At 37.5% G+C, this 23,895-nt stretch overlaps 1 protein-coding gene across 2 annotated transcripts in view; it reads left to right on the forward strand.

Annotated features, from left to right (window-relative positions):
• Positions 1 to 18,014, forward strand: part of TBX18 (T-box transcription factor 18) — a 30,937-nt gene extending 12,923 nt beyond the window's left edge. Inside the window, exons 5-9 of one of the 2 annotated variants that reach the window (XR_002890711.3) lie at positions 4,369 to 4,536; positions 7,556 to 7,620; positions 13,195 to 13,289; positions 14,681 to 14,771; positions 15,134 to 15,222. Coding sequence is in view for 1 of the 2 variants with exons in the window: in XM_007121156.4 (XP_007121218.1) it covers positions 4,369 to 4,536; positions 7,556 to 7,620; positions 13,195 to 13,289; positions 15,134 to 15,858 (1,053 nt within the window). In the remaining variant the exon portion in view is untranslated. Of the gene's footprint in view, positions 1 to 4,368; positions 4,537 to 7,555; positions 7,621 to 13,194; positions 13,290 to 14,680; positions 14,772 to 15,133 lie in introns of both variants that reach the window. The other variant, XM_007121156.4, reaches the window with a different exon arrangement.
• Positions 18,015 to 23,895: the final 5,881 nt, after the last annotated feature.

Below are 23,895 nucleotides of genomic sequence, written 5' to 3' on the forward strand. Positions count from 1 at the left end.
GGTGGGATAGGGAGGGTGGGAGGGAGGGTGACACAAGAAGGAAGAGATATGGGAACATATGTATATGTATAACTGATTCACTTTGTTATACAGCAGAAACGAACACACCATTGTAAAGCAATTATACTCCAATAAAGATGTTAAAAAATATTCTTGGACACTTGTCATTATAACTTTGATAGTTCATTAAAAAGCAAATAATGCTATTTTATGAGAATAACTAAGGCTTGTTTAGCATTCTCTTAAAATTTCCAGGGATATACTACATTCCTATAGATCATATTGAAAATATATTATTTTTCTTGAATAATTTTCAGGTTACTATTGGCAGTTACCCTTTAATGTGCAAACCTAGGCATGCCTCATCTATTTCGGTACCCTACCCCAGTATACCCCACCTTAAGTCATTTTGGAGATTCCGTAAGGATATAAACAAATAAATGAAATTAAAGTGTATGTAGCTATATAGAGAAATCTGCTTGAGAGAACAAAGACTTCATAAAACAGGAACCCACTTTTTATTGACTAGTAAACAGAAACCCAAATGAATTTTTGTTTCCTTCACTACAAGCCAGTTCACTCTCATCTTCTTGGCTATGCACTGTATTTTTGTTTGTTTAATGTAAGGTGGCTTTTTCCAATTTTTAGTCTGCTCTGGAATTTGCTAATCATTAGAATCATTAGAATTAAATCTTGCTTTTTCATACTTTTTACCTGACTCACAGCCAGACATACATTTCACATTAGACTTAGTGTACACACACACACACGCACACACACAAACACACAGAGAAAACAGACAGTGTTTTGGAAAACAGTACCTATCCTTACTACAAGCAGCACACTCTATTGTTCTGCTTTATTTTCTAATCTTACTTATTTAAAAAAATTCCAGTTGCAACACTTTAAACTGATTTTGTGAGCCATGAATGAGTTAGTTGAAACTCTGTCCTTTTTTAAACCTGGAAAAGGACTTTTCCAGAGGTTGCTGATTTGTGTTGTGTGTCCCTGGGTGATGATGAAGGCTATTGTCCCCTCTTGTCCTTTCCTCAGACTCATGCTGTTGTTCCACCAAGAACGTCTGGTGGGTACCATCATTAGATCTGCTATCCAGGCATTTCCTCCACTGATAGAAAGAAAATTTTAGGGTTAAAAACTCCCCCAAACTGTTGGTTAATAACAGAGTGTAAAGACATCCTTTAGGGGCAGCAAACACACCCTACAGGTAGAGGGCTAGTTGTGTTTGGGCTGACCAGTGATTCTGAATTTGGCTTATTAAACTGCGCACATCCTGAAAAACATGAGGCAGGTCAACCAACCACTGTGTTTTTCCCCAGACCTTTGTTTAAGTATTTCTCCAAATTCCTAACTCCTCAAAACCTGAATTCAGGTGGGATAGGGAGGGTGGGAGGGAGGGTGACACAAGAAGGAAGAGATATGGGAACATATGTATATGTATAACTGATTCACTTTGTTATACAGCAGAAACGAACACACCATTGTAAAGCAATTATACTCCAATAAAGATGTTAAAAAATATTCTTGGACACTTGTCATTATAACTTTGATAGTTCATTAAAAAGCAAATAATGCTATTTTATGAGAATAACTAAGGCTTGTTTAGCATTCTCTTAAAATTTCCAGGGATATACTACATTCCTATAGATCATATTGAAAATATATTATTTTTCTTGAATAATTTTCAGGTTACTATTGGCAGTTACCCTTTAATGTGCAAACCTAGGCATGCCTCATCTATTTCGGTACCCTACCCCAGTATACCCCACCTTAAGTCATTTTGGAGATTCCGTAAGGATATAAACAAATAAATGAAATTAAAGTGTATGTAGCTATATAGAGAAATCTGCTTGAGAGAACAAAGACTTCATAAAACAGGAACCCACTTTTTATTGACTAGTAAACAGAAACCCAAATGAATTTTTGTTTCCTTCACTACAAGCCAGTTCACTCTCATCTTCTTGGCTATGCACTGTATTTTTGTTTGTTTAATGTAAGGTGGCTTTTTCCAATTTTTAGTCTGCTCTGGAATTTGCTAATCATTAGAATCATTAGAATTAAATCTTGCTTTTTCATACTTTTTACCTGACTCACAGCCAGACATACATTTCACATTAGACTTAGTGTACACACACACACACACACACACACAAACACACACACAGAGAAAACAGACAGTGTTTTGGAAAACAGTACCTATCCTTACTACAAGCAGCACACTCTATTGTTCTGCTTTATTTTCTAATCTTACTTATTTAAAAAAATTCCAGTTGCAACACTTTAAACTGATTTTGTGAGCCATGAATGAGTTAGTTGAAACTCTGTCCTTTTTTAAACCTGGAAAAGGACTTTTCCAGAGGTTGCTGATTTGTGTTGTGTGTCCCTGGGTGATGATGAAGGCTATTGTCCCCTCTTGTCCTTTCCTCAGACTCATGCTGTTGTTCCACCAAGAACGTCTGGTGGGTACCATCATTAGATCTGCTATCCAGGCATTTCCTCCACTGATAGAAAGAAAATTTTAGGGTTAAAAACTCCCCCAAACTGTTGGTTAATAACAGAGTGTAAAGACATCCTTTAGGGGCAGCAAACACACCCTACAGGTAGAGGGCTAGTTGTGTTTGGGCTGACCAGTGATTCTGAATTTGGCTTATTAAACTGCGCACATCCTGAAAAACATGAGGCAGGTCAACCAACCACTGTGTTTTTCCCCAGACCTTTGTTTAAGTATTTCTCCAAATTCCTAACTCCTCAAAACCTGAATTCAAATTGTATAGCTCAGGAAAGATATAGATTCATTAACTAAACTCATTAGCGAATACCTTAATTTGGATTCCTGGCAGCAAATAGAAAATCCCATTGGATAGGGCTATTTCTTTCTTTCTTTTTTTTTTAAATCATTGACATATACTATTTTTAATACACAGTCCATATTCAAAATTTTCCAGCTGTCACAATAATGTCTTTTTAGTAATGTTTTTTCCTGTCTGGGTTCCAATCCAGAATCACACATTGCATTTTATTTATTTATTAACGTCTTTATTGGAGTATAATTGCTTTACAATGTTTTGTTAGTTTCTGCTGTATAACAAAGTGACTCAGCTAAATGTATACATATATATCCATATCCCCTCCCTCTTGTGTCTCCCTCCCACCCTCCCTATCACACCCCTCTAGATGGTCACAAAGCACCGAGCTGATCTCCAAAAAGTAGGCATAGAGGGTTAGGGCTATTTCTTTACCCGACCTCCTCAACCTTGACAGTATAAAACATATAAAGAAGAAGAAAACATTCACGCACAATTCCATCATCCAGAGCTATGACCACTCTTCATATCTTTGTATGGGTCCTTCTTACTGTCTACTTTTTTTGTTTTAATTTATTTTTTTATTTTTTTTTACTGTCTACTTTTATGTAGTTATGATAAGTTGAAAAACAACTTGGATCCTTTATTCTAATTTAACATTTAAAAAGAAGCGTTTCATTATGTGGTTAAAAATGTCCTAAAAGCGTTAGTAACGGCTGAATAATGTTGTGTCCCACTGTGTGGACTTTCATTTACCTAACCAATCTACTCATGTCAGTGGTTTATAGTTTTTCCACTGTTATAAATGGTGCGCTGCACATCTTTGTATATGAAACGCTTTTCTGGATTTGGAATATTTCCTTAGGATAAATTCTCAGAAGTGGACTCTTTGGGCAGAAGGCAGTTGAACCATATCATCAGATTCCCCTAGCTGAGTCTGAGAGCTTTTGCATCTCCAGGCATCTGGGTTTTGGAAGCCTTGTTATGATGGGAGCACGGACACTGGGCTCTCCAGGCAAACCAGAGACTTTGTGAGCCACACATAAGTCACACCCTGGGGTATCCTTAAAACCCCTTTTCCCTTGAATAGACATGTTGTGGTCACTAACAAGGGAAAAATGTTTCTGAAGAAAGCTTTGGTGTGCAAATACTTATTTTTAGGGGATGGGTGTGGTAGAATTCAAATAATCATTTCAATCTCATTCTTAGTTTTATTGTTTTGGACTCTGTGTTCCATTAGGCTCATTATAAATAAAAGGCTTATGAATTTATTCTTGTGTTTTCAGAAACAGAAAATTTGATGTTACATTCGTATGGTTATACATAGGGTTCCGCCAAAATAGTGATTACTTTTTTCGTTTGTATTTTTATGCACACTTTGCAAACAGCTTCCTAGCAGTCTCAGTCCAATTTTGATATACTTTATTAAATTGGCACTTTCAGAGCCTTGGATATTTTTATTTCCAACTGGGATTCGTTTTGTACGTTAAATATTTAGTCAAGGCAGAAGTTGCTGACAAATTTGGCTTTTCTTTCCTTGACATAGATTATTCTTCATTCTATGCACAAATACCAACCGCGAGTCCATGTCATCCGTAAAGACTGTGGAGATGATCTTTCTCCCATCAAGCCTGTTCCATCTGGGGAGGGAGTGAAGGCATTCTCCTTTCCAGAAACTGTTTTCACCACTGTCACCGCCTATCAGAATCAGCAGGTACTGTTCTCAGAATTGGGATCTTCCTAGACTTTTAATTTCATGTGCAGATTGAAAGCTAGCTCTTCTTTTCACTGTATCTAAATGTTATGAATTGTCATAAAGCATTTGCCATGTATGACATCCAGAATATATATGTATTGTAATAACAATTATTTATCCATTATTCCCCATGTAAAGTTACTCTAGTGAGGATTTCTTTAGACCAGAGTGTGTCTCATGACTGGCAGGTTTACTTTCCATTTTGAGACATTGAATCCTGATGTCATAATTAAAATTAGAAAGCATGTGTATTGACTAGGAAATAGACATGTAGAATATGAAAGTGAGTTGTGTCACAGGGCATGGGATTTGACAGCTCACTTTATTTTAAAGCTAATATCCATATATTATGGGAAGTATTTCAGAAGCATTTATCCTATGCAGTCATTTTAGTATATATATACAAAAGGGCTATTTCTTTCAAGATATGCTTTAATTGTGATAGAGGGTGATGCATATGCTTATAGTCTGAGAGATGAGCGATTGTGGAGTAATCCTTTCATAAAATTAGAGATAATTTGAGAAGTGAAATACTTCTTTTCTATATGAGTAAGTATATATACTTCTTTAAGGCTGTGTCAAGCAGGTGGAGAATTGAATTGAGGCAATTATTTGATCCATGCAATTCTGGCCAGTTTTGATAAGAAATAGCAATGGAGTTGAGGCTGATGTGGTCCGTGGTAGATTTTTTTTTTAATTTCAACGGTCAGCAGAATTATTTTAGGTTTCCACTTCTCTTTACATTTATATACATCTCAGTTAACAATTTTAGGCTTTATAAACTCTCTGTTGTGTTTTCTGTTGTTTTAAAGCTTCTTAGGAGATTTGGATCCTGTCCTCTGCATCCTCCATTAGGGCTGAGAGGCTCATCTGTTCTCGTCCATGTGGCGACACCTGTCCCACAGCCCAGGCTGTCCTGTCCTCTCATACTCATGTTGTCACACTTCTATACAGGCTTTTGGGAGGGAACATGAAATTAACCTTTAAAAGGGCTGGAGATAATTAGGAAGATATTCTTAAAATATGTCAGGTGTAGAAAATGAGTTTTTTTTTTAAAGGAAGAATATAATGCATGGGGAGAAAAGAGCAGAGGCATTTGTTACCCAGTTCATCTTTTTTCTCTGTCTGTCTGTCTGTCTCTCTCCAATACACCCAATTAACTGTGTTAAAAGTGTATTTTCTACTAGCCTCTGTGATACAATAAACGAGCTGCAGTGGGCTTTTGGTACATGTTGGTGACTAACTCCAGTTCACAAATGTTGACAAATCAATTAAGAGGATGGAAAAATTAGAAGAAAAGAAAATTGATAATGAAAAACCATGTTCATTTTTTTAAACTTCCTGGCTGCTATTTTGAAGAACTCTTGGAAAATTGGTAAGCAGCCCATGCTTGGTGGCTACCAGTGTGGGCTCTAAAGCCTGGGGTGCTATCCCAGTTCTACGGCCAGTTAACCTTATGATCATAGGAAACTTAACCCAGTATAAAAGAAACATAAAATTGGGATAATAACTACATCTAAGTTGCTATGAGAATTCAATAAAATAATATGCACAAAACTCATATTACAGCATACGTGGTATGCACTCAACAGATGTGACGTCAGTAATAAAAATCATTATAATAGTCATTGTGATAAACCTATATTTAGACAAGGCACCATTATATAAATCTGTACTCTTTTTTAAAATACTATTTTAAATGAACCACTTAAGTTATTAAATGTTCGTTAAACATGATTTAAATGAACAGATAATTGAGCTATAATGAATTCTTTCGATGGCAGAGTGGCAGACATGGTGAACTACTTAGCAGACTCTTACATGATCACATTTATAATGTAGTTTTATCCACAAACTAAGACAGTAGCATATGGAGTACACCTACCTCAGGTGTTGCATGGCTGATTGGCAGATGGTTGAGAGCATACACAGCGTAATATAGGGAGATAGCAGACAACTTTCCAAGGGTGCCTTTCTTTGCCTTAGTGTCGTCCAACAGTGTTCATTTGTCCTTGGCCAAAATGGCACAATAAGAAAGAAGGATGTTCATTAACTTTGGAGATTCCACTAAACCAGGGAACACAGAAAACAAAGCATGATGTGCTTCTTAGAAAATAGGCTGTTAACTCCTTTGGGCAAAGTGGAGATCTGGTAAGAAACAAATGGGATGTTGTTTATTAGTGTCAATTTCAGGATGGTATAACTAAAAAAAGTTGTTTTTAATGGAGACAATTAGACCACTTGCAAAAATGTTTCCCTCAAATCTTGGGGTCTTCCTGGGCAAAAATCTGGTTGTGAGTCAACAAATTACAACTGTAGTTAAAATGAAGCCATTATTTATTTCTCCTACATATATAAGATTGAATCCCATTAGAACCTTCAAGTCATGGTTACCTCTGGTTAGACATTAACTGTAGTGCTCTGACCAGGTCACGACTCCACAGATAAAAGAGGAGATGAGAGCCATAAAGATGATTCAAGGAGAGACAAAGTTAAAGGAATGTATATTGCCTATTTCTGAAGAAGGTTAACAACATTCAAGCGTATAAATGGCTGTTAAATAGAAGCTGGATATTAGCTGTTCCCCATCACCACTACTGCAAGAGAAACAGACACACGTCACAGAGTTAATAAAGGGAAGAACTTTAGTTTAGAGAGATTGTCAAACAAAGGGCAAATTATCAACAGATGATTCAGAATCTCCTTCTTCAGGTTTATAAAAAGCAAAGCAAACTTTATCTATTACAGAACTTGAATAGAGGCGGGGGAATGTCCTTTTCATAGCAAATAAATGTCTAGATGATTTCTGAAATGTTCATGTAGCTTTGCTACTAATATAATAGGGAAGAAGAACACAGTACATCCTCTGACAGTTAATTTTGGAGTTACTTATAGTTCTTCCATCATTTCCATTTTTAATAACCTTCCTTGGCATTTATAATAAGACTTGACGTGATTTTTTTTTTCTGCTCTGCAGATTACTCGCCTGAAGATAGATAGGAATCCCTTTGCCAAAGGCTTCCGAGACTCTGGGCGTAACAGGTGAGTCTTAGTGAAAAACATTCTGGCTGTGATAAATATATTTGATTTTTTATTGTGAATTTTCCATTACAAAGTAAACAGTTAAATTTACTGACATGGTTTTGAAATCACTTCTGATGAGGATTTAAATTTACTAATATCATTGAGCCTTGGATGTAACTTATTTTGGGTGTGGCATTTTGCCCATTTCTAAGGTTAATGTTGATGTGAAATGCTGGGGTCAAAACGGAAGTTCTCAGGGTGTACAGTGCATGCTGCCTCTGAAGGGGCCTTGTGGAAACCTGCCCCTCAAGATCCAGGGCCTTTAATATCCCAAATCAAAATACTCTCTGCATCTGCTCTTGGTTTAGAATTTGCTTAGTGATGTCACAATTATGTATTGATCTGTCTTTGAAATAGGACAGAGTCTCTTGTTCACTCAGATTTCCAACTAGAATATGAGACTACTCCTCACTGCCAAGACAGCTGATGTGCTTTGGTTTCCAAATTTATCTTGGCTCTACTGACAGCCACACACTTGTTTATTTTTTCTGTGTCGTGTTTTATGGTGTTTGTACTAAGTGGGAGAGCTACAATAATGAATTCTACTCTATTACTTTTTATCAAAAAGCAGACCACCCTAGTCTGTGTGCCAAGAGTTTTTTAATTTATTGATATGATTCTATCCCAATACAGTTCGGTGCAATGTTTTCTAAAATAACTGTTGATAGTAATAATAGACTAACGTTCTCCAGATGCCCTTTCAGAGTAAGATTTTGACTTAAATGTTTTTAAAAGCACTTTGTTTTTAAAAAGTATTTGAGACATTTTTTTTATCACTTTACAACAGAAATACTTCTTGAAAACTTGGTATTGATAGGCGGTGTCTACATGAGATCAAAATCCCCGATTATCTTATTTTAGGAACAATTTCACTTAAAATTGTAGAGAGAAAACAATCAAGCAGTAGTGCAGACTTTTAGTTCTTTCAGCTGATTAGCTGGGCAAGGTAGTGTAGATAGAGACCTTTTCTCAGAATAAACTCAAATGCTTGCATTTCATCTTCATATGCAATGATTCATTTAAACACCATGCAATGTGAGGGCTAAAATGTATGAGAGTGGAGTAGCCTTTAACTTAGCGCAGGCAGATCAACAAGACTGGTAACAGTGCTTCACGCTGTAGGAAGATTTGCAGGTATTCCTGCTATACATTGTCTGCTGTATTGAGATTATTCTGTCATTTTAGATGTCTCTTTCCATGTGCAGAAAAACTTTGCTTGGCTTTTGTTATGTTGCATTAGCTCGTGGTTAACTTTGCTTTTCAGAGGAGTTTCTGAAAGTTGAATAATCTAGTAACTGGGGTGGTCACTGGTAAGGTGACTGAAGGAAGCCCCTGGGATGACTCCTTTTCTACCTCGCCAAATACTTTGATGGAATCTTCTTGTGGTTTTGGTTATAGCAGAAGAGTATTTATCTATTTATGACCCTTGCATTTCTTTCAGTTCTTTTTTTTTTTTAAAGCAGAGAATAAATTTATTAAAACTCACTGAAACTCCAGGAGGGCAGCATTTAGGCTTGAGACTATACAGCCAGGAACTAAGTCCAGGCTCTCCTGTAGGATGGCTCTAGCAAAGATCTCACTGCTGTTGACATTGGGGGGTCACATGGCTTGTACGCAGTCTTTTTTTGTTTTCTTCCACTTTTATTGAGATGCAGTTGACATACAGCATGCCTAAGTTTAAGGTGTACTGCATAATGATTTGACTTACATACATCATGAAATGATGACCTCAATAAGTTTAGTGAACATCCATCATCTCATATAGATACAAAATTAAAGAAATAGAAAAACAATTTTTTTCCTTGTGATGAGAACTCTTAAGATTTCCTCTCTTAATAACTTTCCTGTATAACATACAGCAGTGTTCATTATATTTATCATGTTGCACATTACTGTCAGTTCGTTTTTGAAGCAATAACTTTAAACATATTTTTAAAGGTGTATTTTGGGTAGTAGTCATAGTGGATAAGCCTATAAGTAGAAGTGAGATGATAAGATACATATTACAAGGTTTCAGGAAGAATTCTAGATAAGTCAGCACAATGAAAAAAACGTTAGTTTTTTAAAATTTGATCAGTGAAAAAAACTCAGAGGCATTGGTGAAAATAAACCACTAAGTCTCCTGTTTGGTACCATGAGGTCAAATGCTAGGTTTGATAGAAATTTTTTCTTCCCTTTGGCTGTTTCAGGAGTATATAAGCGTGGCATCCATGGTGCTTGCTACTGTTTATTGCCTGACTCTAAACCTTTTAAAGTTTTTAATGGACATGCAAAAAATAATAAATTATGTTTTAACACTTTTTAAAGGTTGTTAAAATTTAAAATTTTTATTTTACTCCAAATGTTTAAACAATATCTTAGTATAGGAAAAACATGTTGAACTTATACATAGCTTTCTTGTTAGTGAAAGAATAGTTTCACTTTTTTTCTCATTTAAATGACTTCTCCTGCTTATCATGGAAAAGCTCTTCAGTGCCCATTTTGGAATGCTAAATATCTATGAATCAGTGTTCCCAGTTTTAAAAAAATCTGATTTTAACATTTTCCTCTGATAAATGCAAAAGACACTTATAATGAAAAGAGAGAATTTGGTCAGCTTTAAAGATTTCTAACTTATGTATTATTTTCCTTTAAAAAAAAAGTTATCTGTAAGACCAGGAAGGTGCGTTGGTGCTGAGGACTTGGGGGAGGGGTGATATGTTTTCATATATTAATAGAGAAAAAAGCCCATGAGAAAAAATTCAAAATATTTATTTAATACCCCCAGTTTTCTTGCACTGTTGTTACTGCTTTTTAATACACATTCTGTTTTTATTTTTCCCTAGACATGAAATAAACAAATTATGCAGGACAAGAAAGAAACTTGGGCTTATGATTTTTTTTAACTTTATAAAACAATTTAATTAAAAATTATACCTTCCTGGCTATTTATGGTTCTGCAGCCTATTTTATAGGAATCAGTAGCTTCAGCCCTTAAAAGCTCTCCTGCAAGACATTTGTTACGTGAAGGAGAATTTATGTGCTGAGAATAGTTTCATTCTTCAGTTAGGCCTTAGGGTTGACCCTATAAAATGTTTTACTCAGGAAGGTACAAAAATTTCTTCTCTTTAAATACTTCAGGAAAAACTTAACCATTTTACTAAATAAACTTGGCCATTTGATAGCATAAATTAGCGAGGTGATAAAATGTGGAAATTGTTCAAAAGCATCTTGTATAAATTACCGTCTTGGCTACACTCCTGCAGGAGGCGTCTTTTATCTTTTCTTTAACTAGATGGGAAAAGTCTCCATTACTGGAGAAAATGAAGGCTTTTTTAAAAAAAAAGTCCAGATTCAGCTAATAAATATTTTATAACTGTTTCCTGCAAAATATCTGAAATCCTTTCTAGAACTTGCAGTGTGAAACAACAGCTTCAGGAAAAATATCAATAGGTCCAAATCAGATCACATGTAGATCTGTCACCTTCAGAGCATCCCTTTAAAGCTTAGGGTTATATTTTTGTGAGGATCAATAACTTCTCCCTAAAAATTTGGTCTGTGGGTTTGTGTTTGAAGCATCATAAAGTTTACACTGCTAAAGCAAATAATGCACTGATGCTCATCTCCACAGCTAATAAATTTCTAGGTCCCATAGATGCTCATGAATTACCTCTTTGTAAATTCCCCTTGAGATCACTCCAGGACTACTTTGGTATCCTGAATATTTAAAACTACAATTACGAAAACTCATCTATGAGGTTTAACAAAGCAGTTTATACAAAACTGTGTCCTAACTTCTTTAGCTTACAAAAGCTTGTTTCTAGAAAGTCATAAAAATTGAGTATTAGTACAAGCTAAAAATAGAGTAATCAGCACCCAGCATTCATAAGTTGAGTATTAAATGAAACCTGCAGGTTATGTGGGGCTTTGGGACTGACCAGGCTGCCAAACTTCTCCCCAGTCAGTACTTTAATGTACATAAAATATTGCTGAGTAGAGTGGTCTTGGATCTGGTTTGTAGTCAGCCACAGATAGCATGTCTCTTTTGGAAAAAAATCACTTAGTGGTAAACAACTTTAGAGCTAGGAGAGGGTTTAAAGCTTTGTATTCCAATCCTCACTTTGTGGGAAACTGCAGTCCAGGGAGCTTCAAACATTTACTCAAGGTTAGTGGGTTGTAGTCACAGCCCTGTTCTCCTGATCTCCAATCCAGTGTCCTTACCACAAAATAGTCCTCTCTCTGACTCACACTGATTCCATCTGAAGCCAGACTCTGTCCTTCATGCTCAGGGCAGCCCAGGGCAAGCAGGGGAAGATGGTTTTATCTGCACGCACAGGTCACTTACCATGGGTCTTTAGAGAGCTCTCGCCATGTTGTATAGGGGGTGTGACTCTGTGAGGGGGTTTTCTCTAGTCTTAGTTCATAGCTCATGACTTGGGGAATCGAAGCTATTAAAGATAGACCCTGTCTTTAATATCAGCATTAAATACAGATTATCTGTATTAAATAAAACTGTATCTGACAATCACAAGAGATGTTCGTGTGCTGTTTGACACTCAGGAATCAGGCATTTCCTACAGTGGAGCTATATGTTTCATGAAAAGCACAATGTTACCTAGATTAACAAAGTGCTTAGCACTGAGATGGTTGAGGAAATAGTGGTGAGGCCTTGAGGATGTGCTAGTTGAGTGAAGGGCCTCATTTCTATGACCTGGAGGACTTAGTTATCTGATGTATGGAAGTGATATCTGAATCACTTACGGTAGGAGATACATACATTTATTATGTATTTAGAGTAGTCACCCTTGTTTTAAAATATACATATGTAAGTAGCCCATAATGAAGTTATCCTGTCTCTCTAAGTGTCCATTCATTAAGTGTATGTAGGGGCTTTAAAATAATGTCTGATACTGATACTAGCTCCATATACTGTAGCGCCCTGTGAGATCACCTTCCTGTGATCATCCTGCAGGCTGGGCTGAGAAGCCAGGGCTGCCCGCCTCTTCCCCAGAGCCCACCCTGGCTGCCCTGGGTGTGGTGATCATGCCTCTGAGAGAGAAGTCAGTTTTTTTGGAGAAGTGCTCTTCTCAGCCGGCTGCCGAGGCACCGAATGATGGCTAGAAATGCCTCTTTACAGGGCGTGCTTTTGTGGCAGAGCTCTCTGCATCAGAGGGAGAGTGGTGTAACAGAGAGAGAGGAGGAGCTCCAGATCACAGCAAAGCCTTGGACTCACAGCAGCTAGGATGGACTCTCTTCACCCCAACTTCCTAGTAGAAGGGTACAGCTTTTTATCCCCTGAGATCAGCTAAGTTTTCTGAGAACGTTAACAGGACATCCTGGGTGGTTTTCCATCCTCTTGTGCTCCTGGTGACAGAATAGTAGCTCATCTCTGAACCATTTTTTTTTCTGTTTGTGCCAAGCTCCTCACCTGCCAATGTGGGGGGCCACTGTCAACACCAGTGGTGTTTTCTGAGCTGCTTATTATGGCTGAAAACTCCAACTGCTCCTAACTGGGCTTCTTCTGTTCACCCCCATCCTGACCCTTCCATTTAGAATGGGTTTGGAAGCCCTTGTGGAGTCATATGCATTCTGGAGACCTTCACTACGGACCCTTACCTTTGAAGATATCCCTGGAATTCCCAAGCAAGGTAAATCACAAAGTCTCCTGGGTCAGGGACTTCCCTGGTGGTCCAGTGGTTAAGACTTCACCTTCCGATGCAGGGGGTGCAGGTTCGATCCCTGGTCTGGGAGCTAAGATCCCACATGCCTCCTGGCCAAAAAACCAAAACATGAAACAGAAGCAATAGTGTAACAAATTCAATAAAGACTTTAAAAATGGTCCACATCAAAAAAAAGTCTTAAAAAACGAAAAAAAAAAAAGTCTCCTGGGTCATGTATACAGCCAGGTCCTGCCTAGATGCTCAGGCACTGAAAACTGCACAAGTCATTGCTTGTCCTCTATAATGGCAACCTCATTACCAACATCCTCCCATTACAGGATCCCTCTCTTTTCTGTCTGGTATGGGGATGGGCCAGGAAAATGGCCGTAGTGGTCAAAGGTTAAGTCTTGGATGTTTTAGGCAGTTTATATATTTCATATCCTTTACTTTACCCTAAATCTCTTCTTAAAATTAGAGGTAGTAGACCAGTTGGCCCTGGTACCAGGCTTACTTCACAGATAACTGCCGATGCTGGTCCTGGTTCACCCTTTCTTGCCAGCTTCCTCTTCCTTCAGCAGAATTGCCTCTAGGCAGGGTTCTCTTGTATTTATGATGAGAAGGTCAGGCACACTGAGGCAACCTTCCCTGAGCTCCCCTTTGAGTATTTCCTACTAGCCCAGGGCTGGTGTTTCCTCAGACAGAGCAGCACGGAAAGGGATGACACTTCCTACTCTACTTGGTAGGTAGGACTTGCAGCCCACTCCTGCACTCACGCATTTTATGCCTGATCCTGCCCAGCACCCCATTGAGAATTTAGCATTGCTGGGTTTTAGATAATTATCATTGGGCAGATTGGGCTTTTAGATTATTTTGAGAAGCTATATAAAACACTGTCACTAGAGCAATGAAGGTTTTACAACCCATCCAGCCCATTGGAATTCTCTTCTCTCCCTAAGTTCCGTCAAGTTGCAAACATCAATCTGTCAGCAAATCCAGAGGCGGGAGTCAGCCTCTACCACTGTTATTGATTGGATGCAGGGTTAACCCCCCTCTCTATTTCACAGGACTGTTTATTTGCTGGACCTCTGCTCTTGTGTTAGCACTTGATTCACCAAACCATTTTCTGTTTGGAAATGAGATATGTATACATGTAGCTGATTCACTTCGTTGTACAGCAGAAACTAACACAACATTGTAAAGCAACTATACTCCAATAAAAAAAATAAAGTTCTAGACCGTTGCCTTATTTCAGTAGCCCTGAGTGGTACAGTCATTGATGCACACAAGCTTGCAGTGGGAAGTTGCAAGTTTGTTTGAGGCAGGATGTGTCTTTGACCAATTTGGCTCTTTTCTGTGAATTCCTTCTTTTTTCTTGCAAGAAAATATATTGCTCCAGAGGAAGCTCTGCTGAAAGAAAGAGTAAAAGTTGGGTAGAAGTGAGGTGATGGAACTTTTGGAACAAGATACAGAGTAAGATGAAATTTATATTTTCTAAAGTTGCCAGGAAAGTCAGTATTTGTAGTGTTTATTATTAAAAAATGAGAAAACTTTGAGAAAGCGAATTGAGGGAGAAAATGTGAAAATTCTATGTGATAGTGTCCTAATACTTCTGGAAAAAACAAAATCACTCCTTGGGGAGATAATGTCTTTGAAAATATTGAGAGGATCTGTGTTTAAAATATTTCAGTCTGAATTCAATTAAATTACAATTCCTGAGAGCGAAGACCATCTCCTTTTCGTCTTTGTACCCGCCCCTTGTAACAAGTCCGTCTAGCTCACGTGTACACAATTGAAAGGAAAAGATGCTCTTTACATTTCAGTTTCTTTTGTAGGAAATACAGGTTCCTCCACCTTACTCCAAGGTTCTGGGAATGGCGTTGCAGCCACCCATCCTCATCTTCTGTCCGGCTCACCTTGCTCGTCTCCAGCCTTCCATCTGGGACCCAACACCAGCCAGCTGTGTAGTCTGTCCCCGGCTGACTACTCCGCGTGCGCCCGCTCCAGCCTAACCCTCAACCGATACAGCACGTCCTTGGCCGAGACCTACAACAGGCTCACCAATCAGACGGGCGAGACCTTCGCCCCGCCCAGGACTCCCTCGTACGTGGGCGTGAGCGGCAGCGCCTCGGTGAACATGTCCGTGGGCGGCACGGATGCGGACACCTTCAGCTGCCCACAGACCAGCTTGTCCATGCAGATTTCAGGGATGTCCCCCCAGCTCCAGTACATCATGCCTTCACCCCCCAGCAACGCCTTTGCTGCTAACCAGACACACCAGGGTTCCTATAACACGTTCAGGTTACACAGCCCCTGTGCCTTGTATGGATATAACTTCTCCACATCCCCCAAACTGGCTGCCAGTCCTGAGAAAATTGTTTCTTCCCAAGGAAGTTTCTTGGGGTCCTCACCGAGTGGGACCATGACGGATCGGCAGATGTTGCCCCCCGTGGAAGGAGTGCACCTGCTCAGCAGTGGGGGTCAGCAGAGTTTCTTTGATTCTAGGACCCTAGGAAGCTTAACTCTCTCATCATCTCAAGTGTCTGCACATATGGTCTGATGAAGCCTTTAAGTTAAACTACATTGGAATCTGGCTAATGTATATTCTTTCTTCGTTTTCCTTGTTTTTTCTTTTTGGAAAGCAATATGAAAAGAAACTTATCAGTAGCTTGTAAAATGTACATATAATAGAAAATGAAGGCCCACTGATTTTTTTTTGACTTTCTCATGGTGAGATTGTAATTACCTTTGGTACATATGTATACTGTATATGGCATGTGGAGTTTTGCAGCCTACGAAACCACATCCTCCCTCTATTTCCCCCCCAGTTACACAGAGTATTGACATAAATGTAGTATGTTTAACCAAAGTTCTCATACTTTTTAAAAAACCAAACAGCAAACTTAAAACTTGGCAATGACACTAACCAGACTAAGACGTATAACTTAATTTATCAGGAAAATGCTCTACACAGTTTCTTACTTGAGGGTTGATAACCAGCAGTAACCAGCACACAGAGTCTTGTGATTTCTGTTATTCTTGGACACAATGTGAGAACCTAAGTCAGTAGAAGTCTTAGTAATAGTACTGAGGTATTAATCATGAAGGATTAGCTTTTGTGTTCCTACTTGCTCTTATTTATCACAGGTATTAGGTGACTTTGGTCCTATAAAAATTCATAATCCATAATAATTACTTTCTTAAGGAAAATGGAAAGGCTTGTGATTTTTTTCACTTTCTATTGGACATGTAAGAGGTATTTATTCATCTGCAGAGAATAAATTTCCAGTATTTTGGATTTTTTGCTCATCTTATTTAGTATCAAGTAGACTACTAAAGAATGTCCTATAGACATTTTTAAATTCCAGGTTTCACCAGGGAAGGAATATATGATATGAATGGAATGGCAAAAAGAAAATAAATCCACCTCAAATTCTTTGATTCCAATGAGAAACGTCTAGCTTTTTAAATCAAGAAGAATAATATTGTTAGCTATCCCTTAGGTTTTTATAGTGTTTGTTTTTTTTTTTAATTCAGGATTTTTTTCCACCTTGCTTTGAGATTCCTGACCCATGGTCTATAAGTAAGGGAAAAAGGCATTTATGCTACTTATTTATGTCTCATAACTCCTACAAATTGAAACCTTCCCCCCTCCTGAACCTTGTCCCTTTGTCTGAGTCTTTCTCAAAACAGATAGATTCTAGGCCTTCATGGTGTTAAATAACGCTGTAAGGAATTTCAGGGGGTTATCTCCAGCAATCTGTCTTTTGGGGGTTGCAGTGCAAAGGCCAAAGCCCATTACTATAAAGTTCCTCTTGCAAGACTAAGGAGGAAGATACCAATTATGATAAAGGAGCTGTAAAACTTTTAACCTCAACATCATTTTTAACCTCGAAACTGGAAAAAAAAATGAAAACAGCATTATTTTTTAAAAACCCCTAAAACAATGTATACAGGGTTTCAAAGCATGTATACCTTTGATAGCACATAACGAGATGAATAGGAAAGGCTAAGAATGCAAGGTGAAGAGCATTACCGTATATCTATTGAGGATAAAATCATGTGTCTGTCCATTGACTCACTACATTTCATATATTTGCCAAGCGAAAGCAGTGTGTTTCAGTGCTAAACAGAATGGCTTTAACCCTTCTCTAGGTTAGATGGGGCTAGGGCGAAGCTCCTGGTTTGCTTCTTTACTTTAAAACAGCATGGCTGTTACATATTGAGGGAGATTACTATTTAAACAGTATTTGCACAGAATGTGACTCTGTTTATATATACTGATAAATTTCCTCATGGGTTCTCTAACAGTTTGTCAAATTAGTATTGATCTTTAAATTTAAAATTAGCATGAAGGCACATGACATATATCCAATAGGTAGATCTACATAAGATGTTTGTGTATGATATTAATAACTTGGCAAAGATTTGGGGAAAGTCCTTATTATGAGTACATCCCACCTCAGTGCTTGGTATAATTTAAGGAAAACAAGAGAGTTTTCCATCTGGAGAAAACATAGAAAGTAATGATCTATACCTATATGCATTACTAAGATGAGAATTTTCCTTTTTGCTCTTTGTGATTTGAGATGACACTGCAATACAAGTAGAATTTTTAATCTTTTCTTTTCGATTTAGCAATATTGTACAAATGCTGTTTCCTTTAGGTTTTACTGTAAATATTAATCATCATGTCACTTCAAAAACTAGCCTTTTATCATTATATTAAATGACATACAGGCATTGATAATTATAATTATATATCTGTATTTTATTAAAAAATGCTTAAGAAATTATATATTAAAGTGTGTTACTAAACCCTTTTATGGCTTTGGAGGGGAATTATTTGAAGTGTCTATAAATGTTGTTACAAGAATAGGCCCACACATGCATACTCCAGACACAAATTTTGTAGCTTATGATTACAAGACATGGGGAAATGGGCCTGGTATTCATTTTTGATGTGTTAAATATAATTTCTTGGTGCCTTGACCATGTCATTGAAGGTGAAGACCTGACAAATGTTGAACACATGAAAATTCAAATGTAAGAAGAGGAGGGCAGAGTGGGATGTTTTGTTTCGGGTCTGTGGGGGAAGGGCAAGGATATAAGAATGAGCTGCTTGTACCACTGACCAGTGATGACAGATCACTTTTAGACCCCTTACTCAGAAAACATTCCAAGGGACATTGTGATGAGGTGAGGTTGCTGCTATCACAACCAGTCACATTTTGAAAATTAACACTTGCATCCATACAAGCTCCCTCCCAGAGGTCACCAGCTTTTCACAAGCAGGGCACCCACTTGCTGACCCCTGATTTCTGGAATGTAGGGGGTCAGGAGACTTTGGTGGCCCCCAGAGAAGGTTGGGGCACAGTGTTGCTGATATAGCAAAGGATCACACTCACTCTTTATATTAGTGGAAGTTTGAGCAAAATGCACCTCACTTTTAAAATGTGAATTCCTCTTGAGACCTCACTCCCTAGATTTAAACCTATTAGCAACTCACACCTTAGTATGAAACAGATAAACAAGTTTTAGAGACAGCTGGAGGTTTGATTAAGAGAAAGGAGTAATTTTTGGAGTAAAGTTCTGGGAAAATATGAATGTGAAGGAGAAGGTGCAAGAAAAATGATCACTAGCCACGCCTGGTGTAAAGCCATTACACCAGCCATTATTTAATTTCATGAGTTTCTTTCAGGGGTCATGGTAGAGTTGGTGGATGCTCTGCCAATGCTGTCTTTAATGAGACAGGTTTGTAAAGAATCCTTTATTTCAAAGTGTAACTCTGCTGGGTTTCCTCATGGGGAGTTTATTGACTCATCTGCATGGAGATTTTCTTAAGCCTTCCATTGGTAATTAAGTCATTTTATTAAATTATTACCATATTGTGCTTTCATCTCATTGATCATCATTCCTTAAAATATGTGCTCAGATAAACAGTAGGTGAAGTTGAACATGTCAACTGTTAAGTAGACATATGTGATTACTGCCTTCTAGGAGCTTAAAACTTGAAAACAATATCAGTGATGGAAATGAACAAATATATGTATATATTTTTTTCAAGTATAGAAACATCCAACAGATGTTTATAAACTTAGTATCCATCTACATGCTGATAGATTTTCAAATGGTGAATTTTCTGTTTTTGGAATTTTGCTATGGTGAGATCATCACTTCCTTGAGAATAGGGAACTTGGTTTCAAAGAAAGGGTTTCCCAATCATGATTTTGGACAAAACGTAACCACTTTAGATCTCAGTTTTTTTATATGTGAAAGGAGTGTCTGGGATGAGAATCTGTACTATTCCGTTCAGTTTCAAATTCATATGACCTTAGTGCATAAATAATATTCAGCTTGATAGTAGGAAAATAGCTTTATAAAAATATATCTTTGGGAGATATGTACATATATTTGGATATATATATTTCCAAAAGGTATGTTTTTATAAAACTATTTTAGATATATATCTATCTTTATAAAGAACATTACACCACCAGGATTATTTTAAATTTATTGGATTACTTAGAGTTTTTAAAAAATGGAACTGTGCTTTATTTAGTTATAATATATGACATACTTTTGTATATTAGTATTTGAAGGAAGCCACACTTAATTATGTATTTGCTTTATAGTGAACGGAAAAAGATGTTAATAAAATTTCCTTTTCATGATGCTCTTAATGGCATGGCATAAAATTGTTTCACTTTGGAAATAAGTGAAATAATTATGGCATCTAGTAAAATATTTAGAGATCATTCCAAGCCATTCAAAATTCATTTAAATCTTCACTGAGAAAAAAACCTGAATTTGTCTTTTTGAAGGGTTTTATTCATGCTGAGACTCAGATACAAAATATAAAAAAGTTGATTACTCTGCAATTCATTGAGTTTACACAAGGCTGGATCAACATACCAATCCTTTGTTCATTTAAAAAATTATATTAATTTTAAAATAATATTTTAAAACTATATTAATTTTAAAATATTTGATAATTTTAAATTTTAAAAATTATATTAATCAGGTCACTAGAATAACTTAATAATAAAGCAAAGATAGGGCTTCCCAGGTGGCGCAGTGGTTGAGAGTCCGCCTGCTGAGGCAGGGGACACGGGTTCGTGCCCCCGTCCGGGAAGATACCACATGTCGCGGAGTGGCTGGGCCCGTGAGCCATGGCCGCTGAGCCTGTGCGTCCAGAGCCTGTGCTCCACAACGGGAGAGGCCACAGCAGTGAGAGGCCCGCATACCGCAAAAAAAAAGAAAAAAGCAAAGGCATTTTTCTAAATAACAGCTTTATTGAGATATAATTCTCAAACCATACAATTCACCTGTTTAAAGTGAACAATTCAGTGGTTTTTAGTGTAATAAGAATTGTGCAACCATCACCACAATCAATTTTAGAGCATTTTCATCACCCTGCAGAATCCTCCATGCCCATTAAGTCACCCCTTTTTCCTCTACTCTTTCTTTAACCCACAATCCTAGGCAACCACTAATCTACTTTCTGTCTATAGATTTTCCTATTTTGGGCTTCTCTTGTAAATGGAATCATACAATATGCGGTCATTTGTGATTGGCTTCTTTCACTTAGCATAATGCTTTCAAGTTTCATTCATGTTGTAGCATGTATTGGTATTTAATTTCATTTTCTTGTTGAATAATAGTCCATTATAGGTATACACTACATTTTATTTATCCATTCATTGATGGGCATTTGGATTGTTCATTTTTTGGCTGTTAGGAATAATGCTGGTAAAAACACTGGCGTACATGTTTTTGTGTGGACGTATGTTTTCATTTCTGTTGAGTATATGCCTAGGAGTGAAATTGTTGGATCCTGTCGTAATATTTTGTGGAACTTCCAGCCTGTCTTCCCAAGTCATTGCATCATTACACATTTTTACCAGCAATGTGTGAAGGTTCTGACTTTTCCATATCCTTACTAACAGTTGTTATTATCAGTCTTTTTGAGTATAGCCATCCTAGTGGGTGTGAGTGATATCTCATTGTGATTTTAATTTTCATTTCCCTGATGACTGACGATGTTGAGCATCTTTTCCTGTATATCTTCTTTACAGAAATGTCTGTTCAGATCCGGCACCCATCGGGTTGTCCTTTAATTATTGAGGTGTAAGAGTTCTTTATATATTATGGATACAAGTCTCATCAGATATATTTCTTGCAAATATTTTCTCCCATTTGGTGGGCTGTGTTTTAACTTTATTGTTCATGTCCTTTGCCTCACAAAAGTTTTTAATTTTGAAGAGATTCAATTTATCTATTTCTTTCTTTTGTTGCTCGTACTTTTGTTATGTGGGCCAAGACATTTTGATGAACTTTTTTAAAATCTGCCTTTTCACATTCTTAGTAGAAGTAGTAGTAACAGAAGTGCATTTTAGCGTGCTTTTTGAGTGTATAAATTTAATAGTACTTGATAAATTACACCTCCTCCCAACACACCTGAAATGTTGTCCTTGGGTAAATAATTATACATCCTTAAGTGCCTTTAAAGGAAAGTGAAAAGATCCCAAAGCATCATGAAGTTTTTATTACCATAGAAAAAGGCTGGCACTTTCAGTATTTATTCAATCAATAAATATTTATTGAGCATCTACAATGGCATTATTTTAGACATTTGAGGTATTGCAGTGAAAAAAAATTTTGGTGTCTTCAAATGCCCTGTAAAATTTGAAATGCTGGTTTCCTAGGGAAGAAAACTTCATACTGTAACATATCACAGTTGGCAGGAAAAAAGTGTTGCCTCTTGGCTTCTCTGTGAGCTGGTGCCCTCGCCCTTATTATGATATTACATATCCCAGATGGTCACTGCAAAATGTTTGCTCCTATGCCAAGGTACAACAGGGATGCATTATCGCCTTAATTCTGAGTTTGTTCTGTGGTTTTCTTTGGAAATTCTAACATCATTTAAATGCAATTGTTTCAGTTTGGCTCTGTTTACAGAACTGTAGTAGATATTTCCCTATTAATAACAGGAAGGGGAAACCTTACTTGTTTAGGGTTTTGGAAAACTCCTGCATATTGTTCTTAAAGGTATTTGGTGAAATGGATTGCAGAGATTTGCAGATTTCTTTTTCTTAATTTGCCTAAATGAATTTCAAGGGAAAATTAGTTGAACCGTATGTTTTTCAAACAGAATAGAAGCTCTTACTCATCGATGATAAAGACAATTTCAAAAGTCATTTCTATCAAGGAATGTTACAAAGTTCCAGTAGTCCCTGGCTTTAGGGACTAAGGAATGAATGAACATCATGGCAGGTCCCCCTTGTAGGTTCTGCTCATTTTTTTTTTTTTTCTGAATTTGATGACCTTGGTGTGTGGAGAAGAGAGGAAATAGCAATTGCCTATGTTTACATGTCTGCTGTCCACTCAATTTTACCTTGGGAGGGCATGATGGGGAGACAGAAATATAAAAATTAGAGCTAGAAGAGCCTGAGTCGTCAAGTAAGAGAGTTGTATGTGGAGAAGCAACTGACCTTCAGAGGTAACAATGTTGACCCATGTACAAGCTTCAGACAAGATATTCAGAAAATTTCAGTGATAGCCTCCATCAATGACATTAAACACTTTCAAGCTTCCTTGTCTTTCTTCATGGTTTTCCCTCAGCCCTGAATGTCCTTCAAGCCTACATTCTCAGTTTTTAAGGAATTACTTACTCTTTCTTCAGTGACGCCTTTACCAATTTCCATTCTTTCCATATTCCTTTCCCCAGGAGAAATAAACTTGCCCTCTAGAATGTTACCACAGCACTCCATGCATACCTCTCTTAAAAGGAAATACCTCAATATATGCTCTTCATGTAGGCCAACCAGCCCAGCTACAATGGGAGATCCATAAGGGAGAGAGCTGTATCTCGTTTGTTTTTGCCACAGCGTACAGTGAAGATAAAAAAGTGATTAATGAAGGAGTGGATACATGAATAAATGTGTGAATAAATTAATTAAAAATTGAATAAATTTTGTAGGCCTACAAAGGAACCTAAAATTTGGTAGGTCTGGAGGTTTTGCTTGGTGGTGAGCTGCCAATTTGCCATTATCAGCAGAGACACAGAGGTCAGTAGTTCCTCACAAAAGGACAAGAAAGGAAAGACTTTCTCTCTCCTTTCCTTCCTTCATTCCTTCCTTCATTCCTTCCTTTGTTCCTTCCTTCCTGTTAGCATTGTGGCTGACACCTACATAAATACTCCTCCCCATATTCTACGTATTTTATCATGACTGTCTTCAAAAGCTATTAGGATATTATATGAATTCAAAGGGGAAATACTCCTAAGGGGAGAATGTATTATATGCAGCATGGAGATCATTCATTCTAGGGAGCTTCAGCAGGCAAAGCTATAGTTTCAGGAATTGACTGTTTCTGTTGCAGGCATCCCTAGAGTCTAGTCTAGCAATAAGAGGAGGAAAGTGGGGCTTTCTACAACCTAAGACACCCAGCTGGACACAGATGTGTTGTTGATTGAAGTGAGATGGGTAGAGAAGCCCAGGCTTCACAGTTGATGGATGTATTGTATCCTGGGAGCTATGGGCCCAGTGGCTCTAAAGGGATTGCCATATGAGGTTACTAACATAGTTACTTGTAG

Source organism: Physeter macrocephalus, chromosome 10 (genome assembly GCF_002837175.3).
Source record: "Physeter macrocephalus isolate SW-GA chromosome 10, ASM283717v5, whole genome shotgun sequence".
Lineage (NCBI taxonomy): Eukaryota > Metazoa > Chordata > Mammalia > Artiodactyla > Physeteridae > Physeter > Physeter macrocephalus.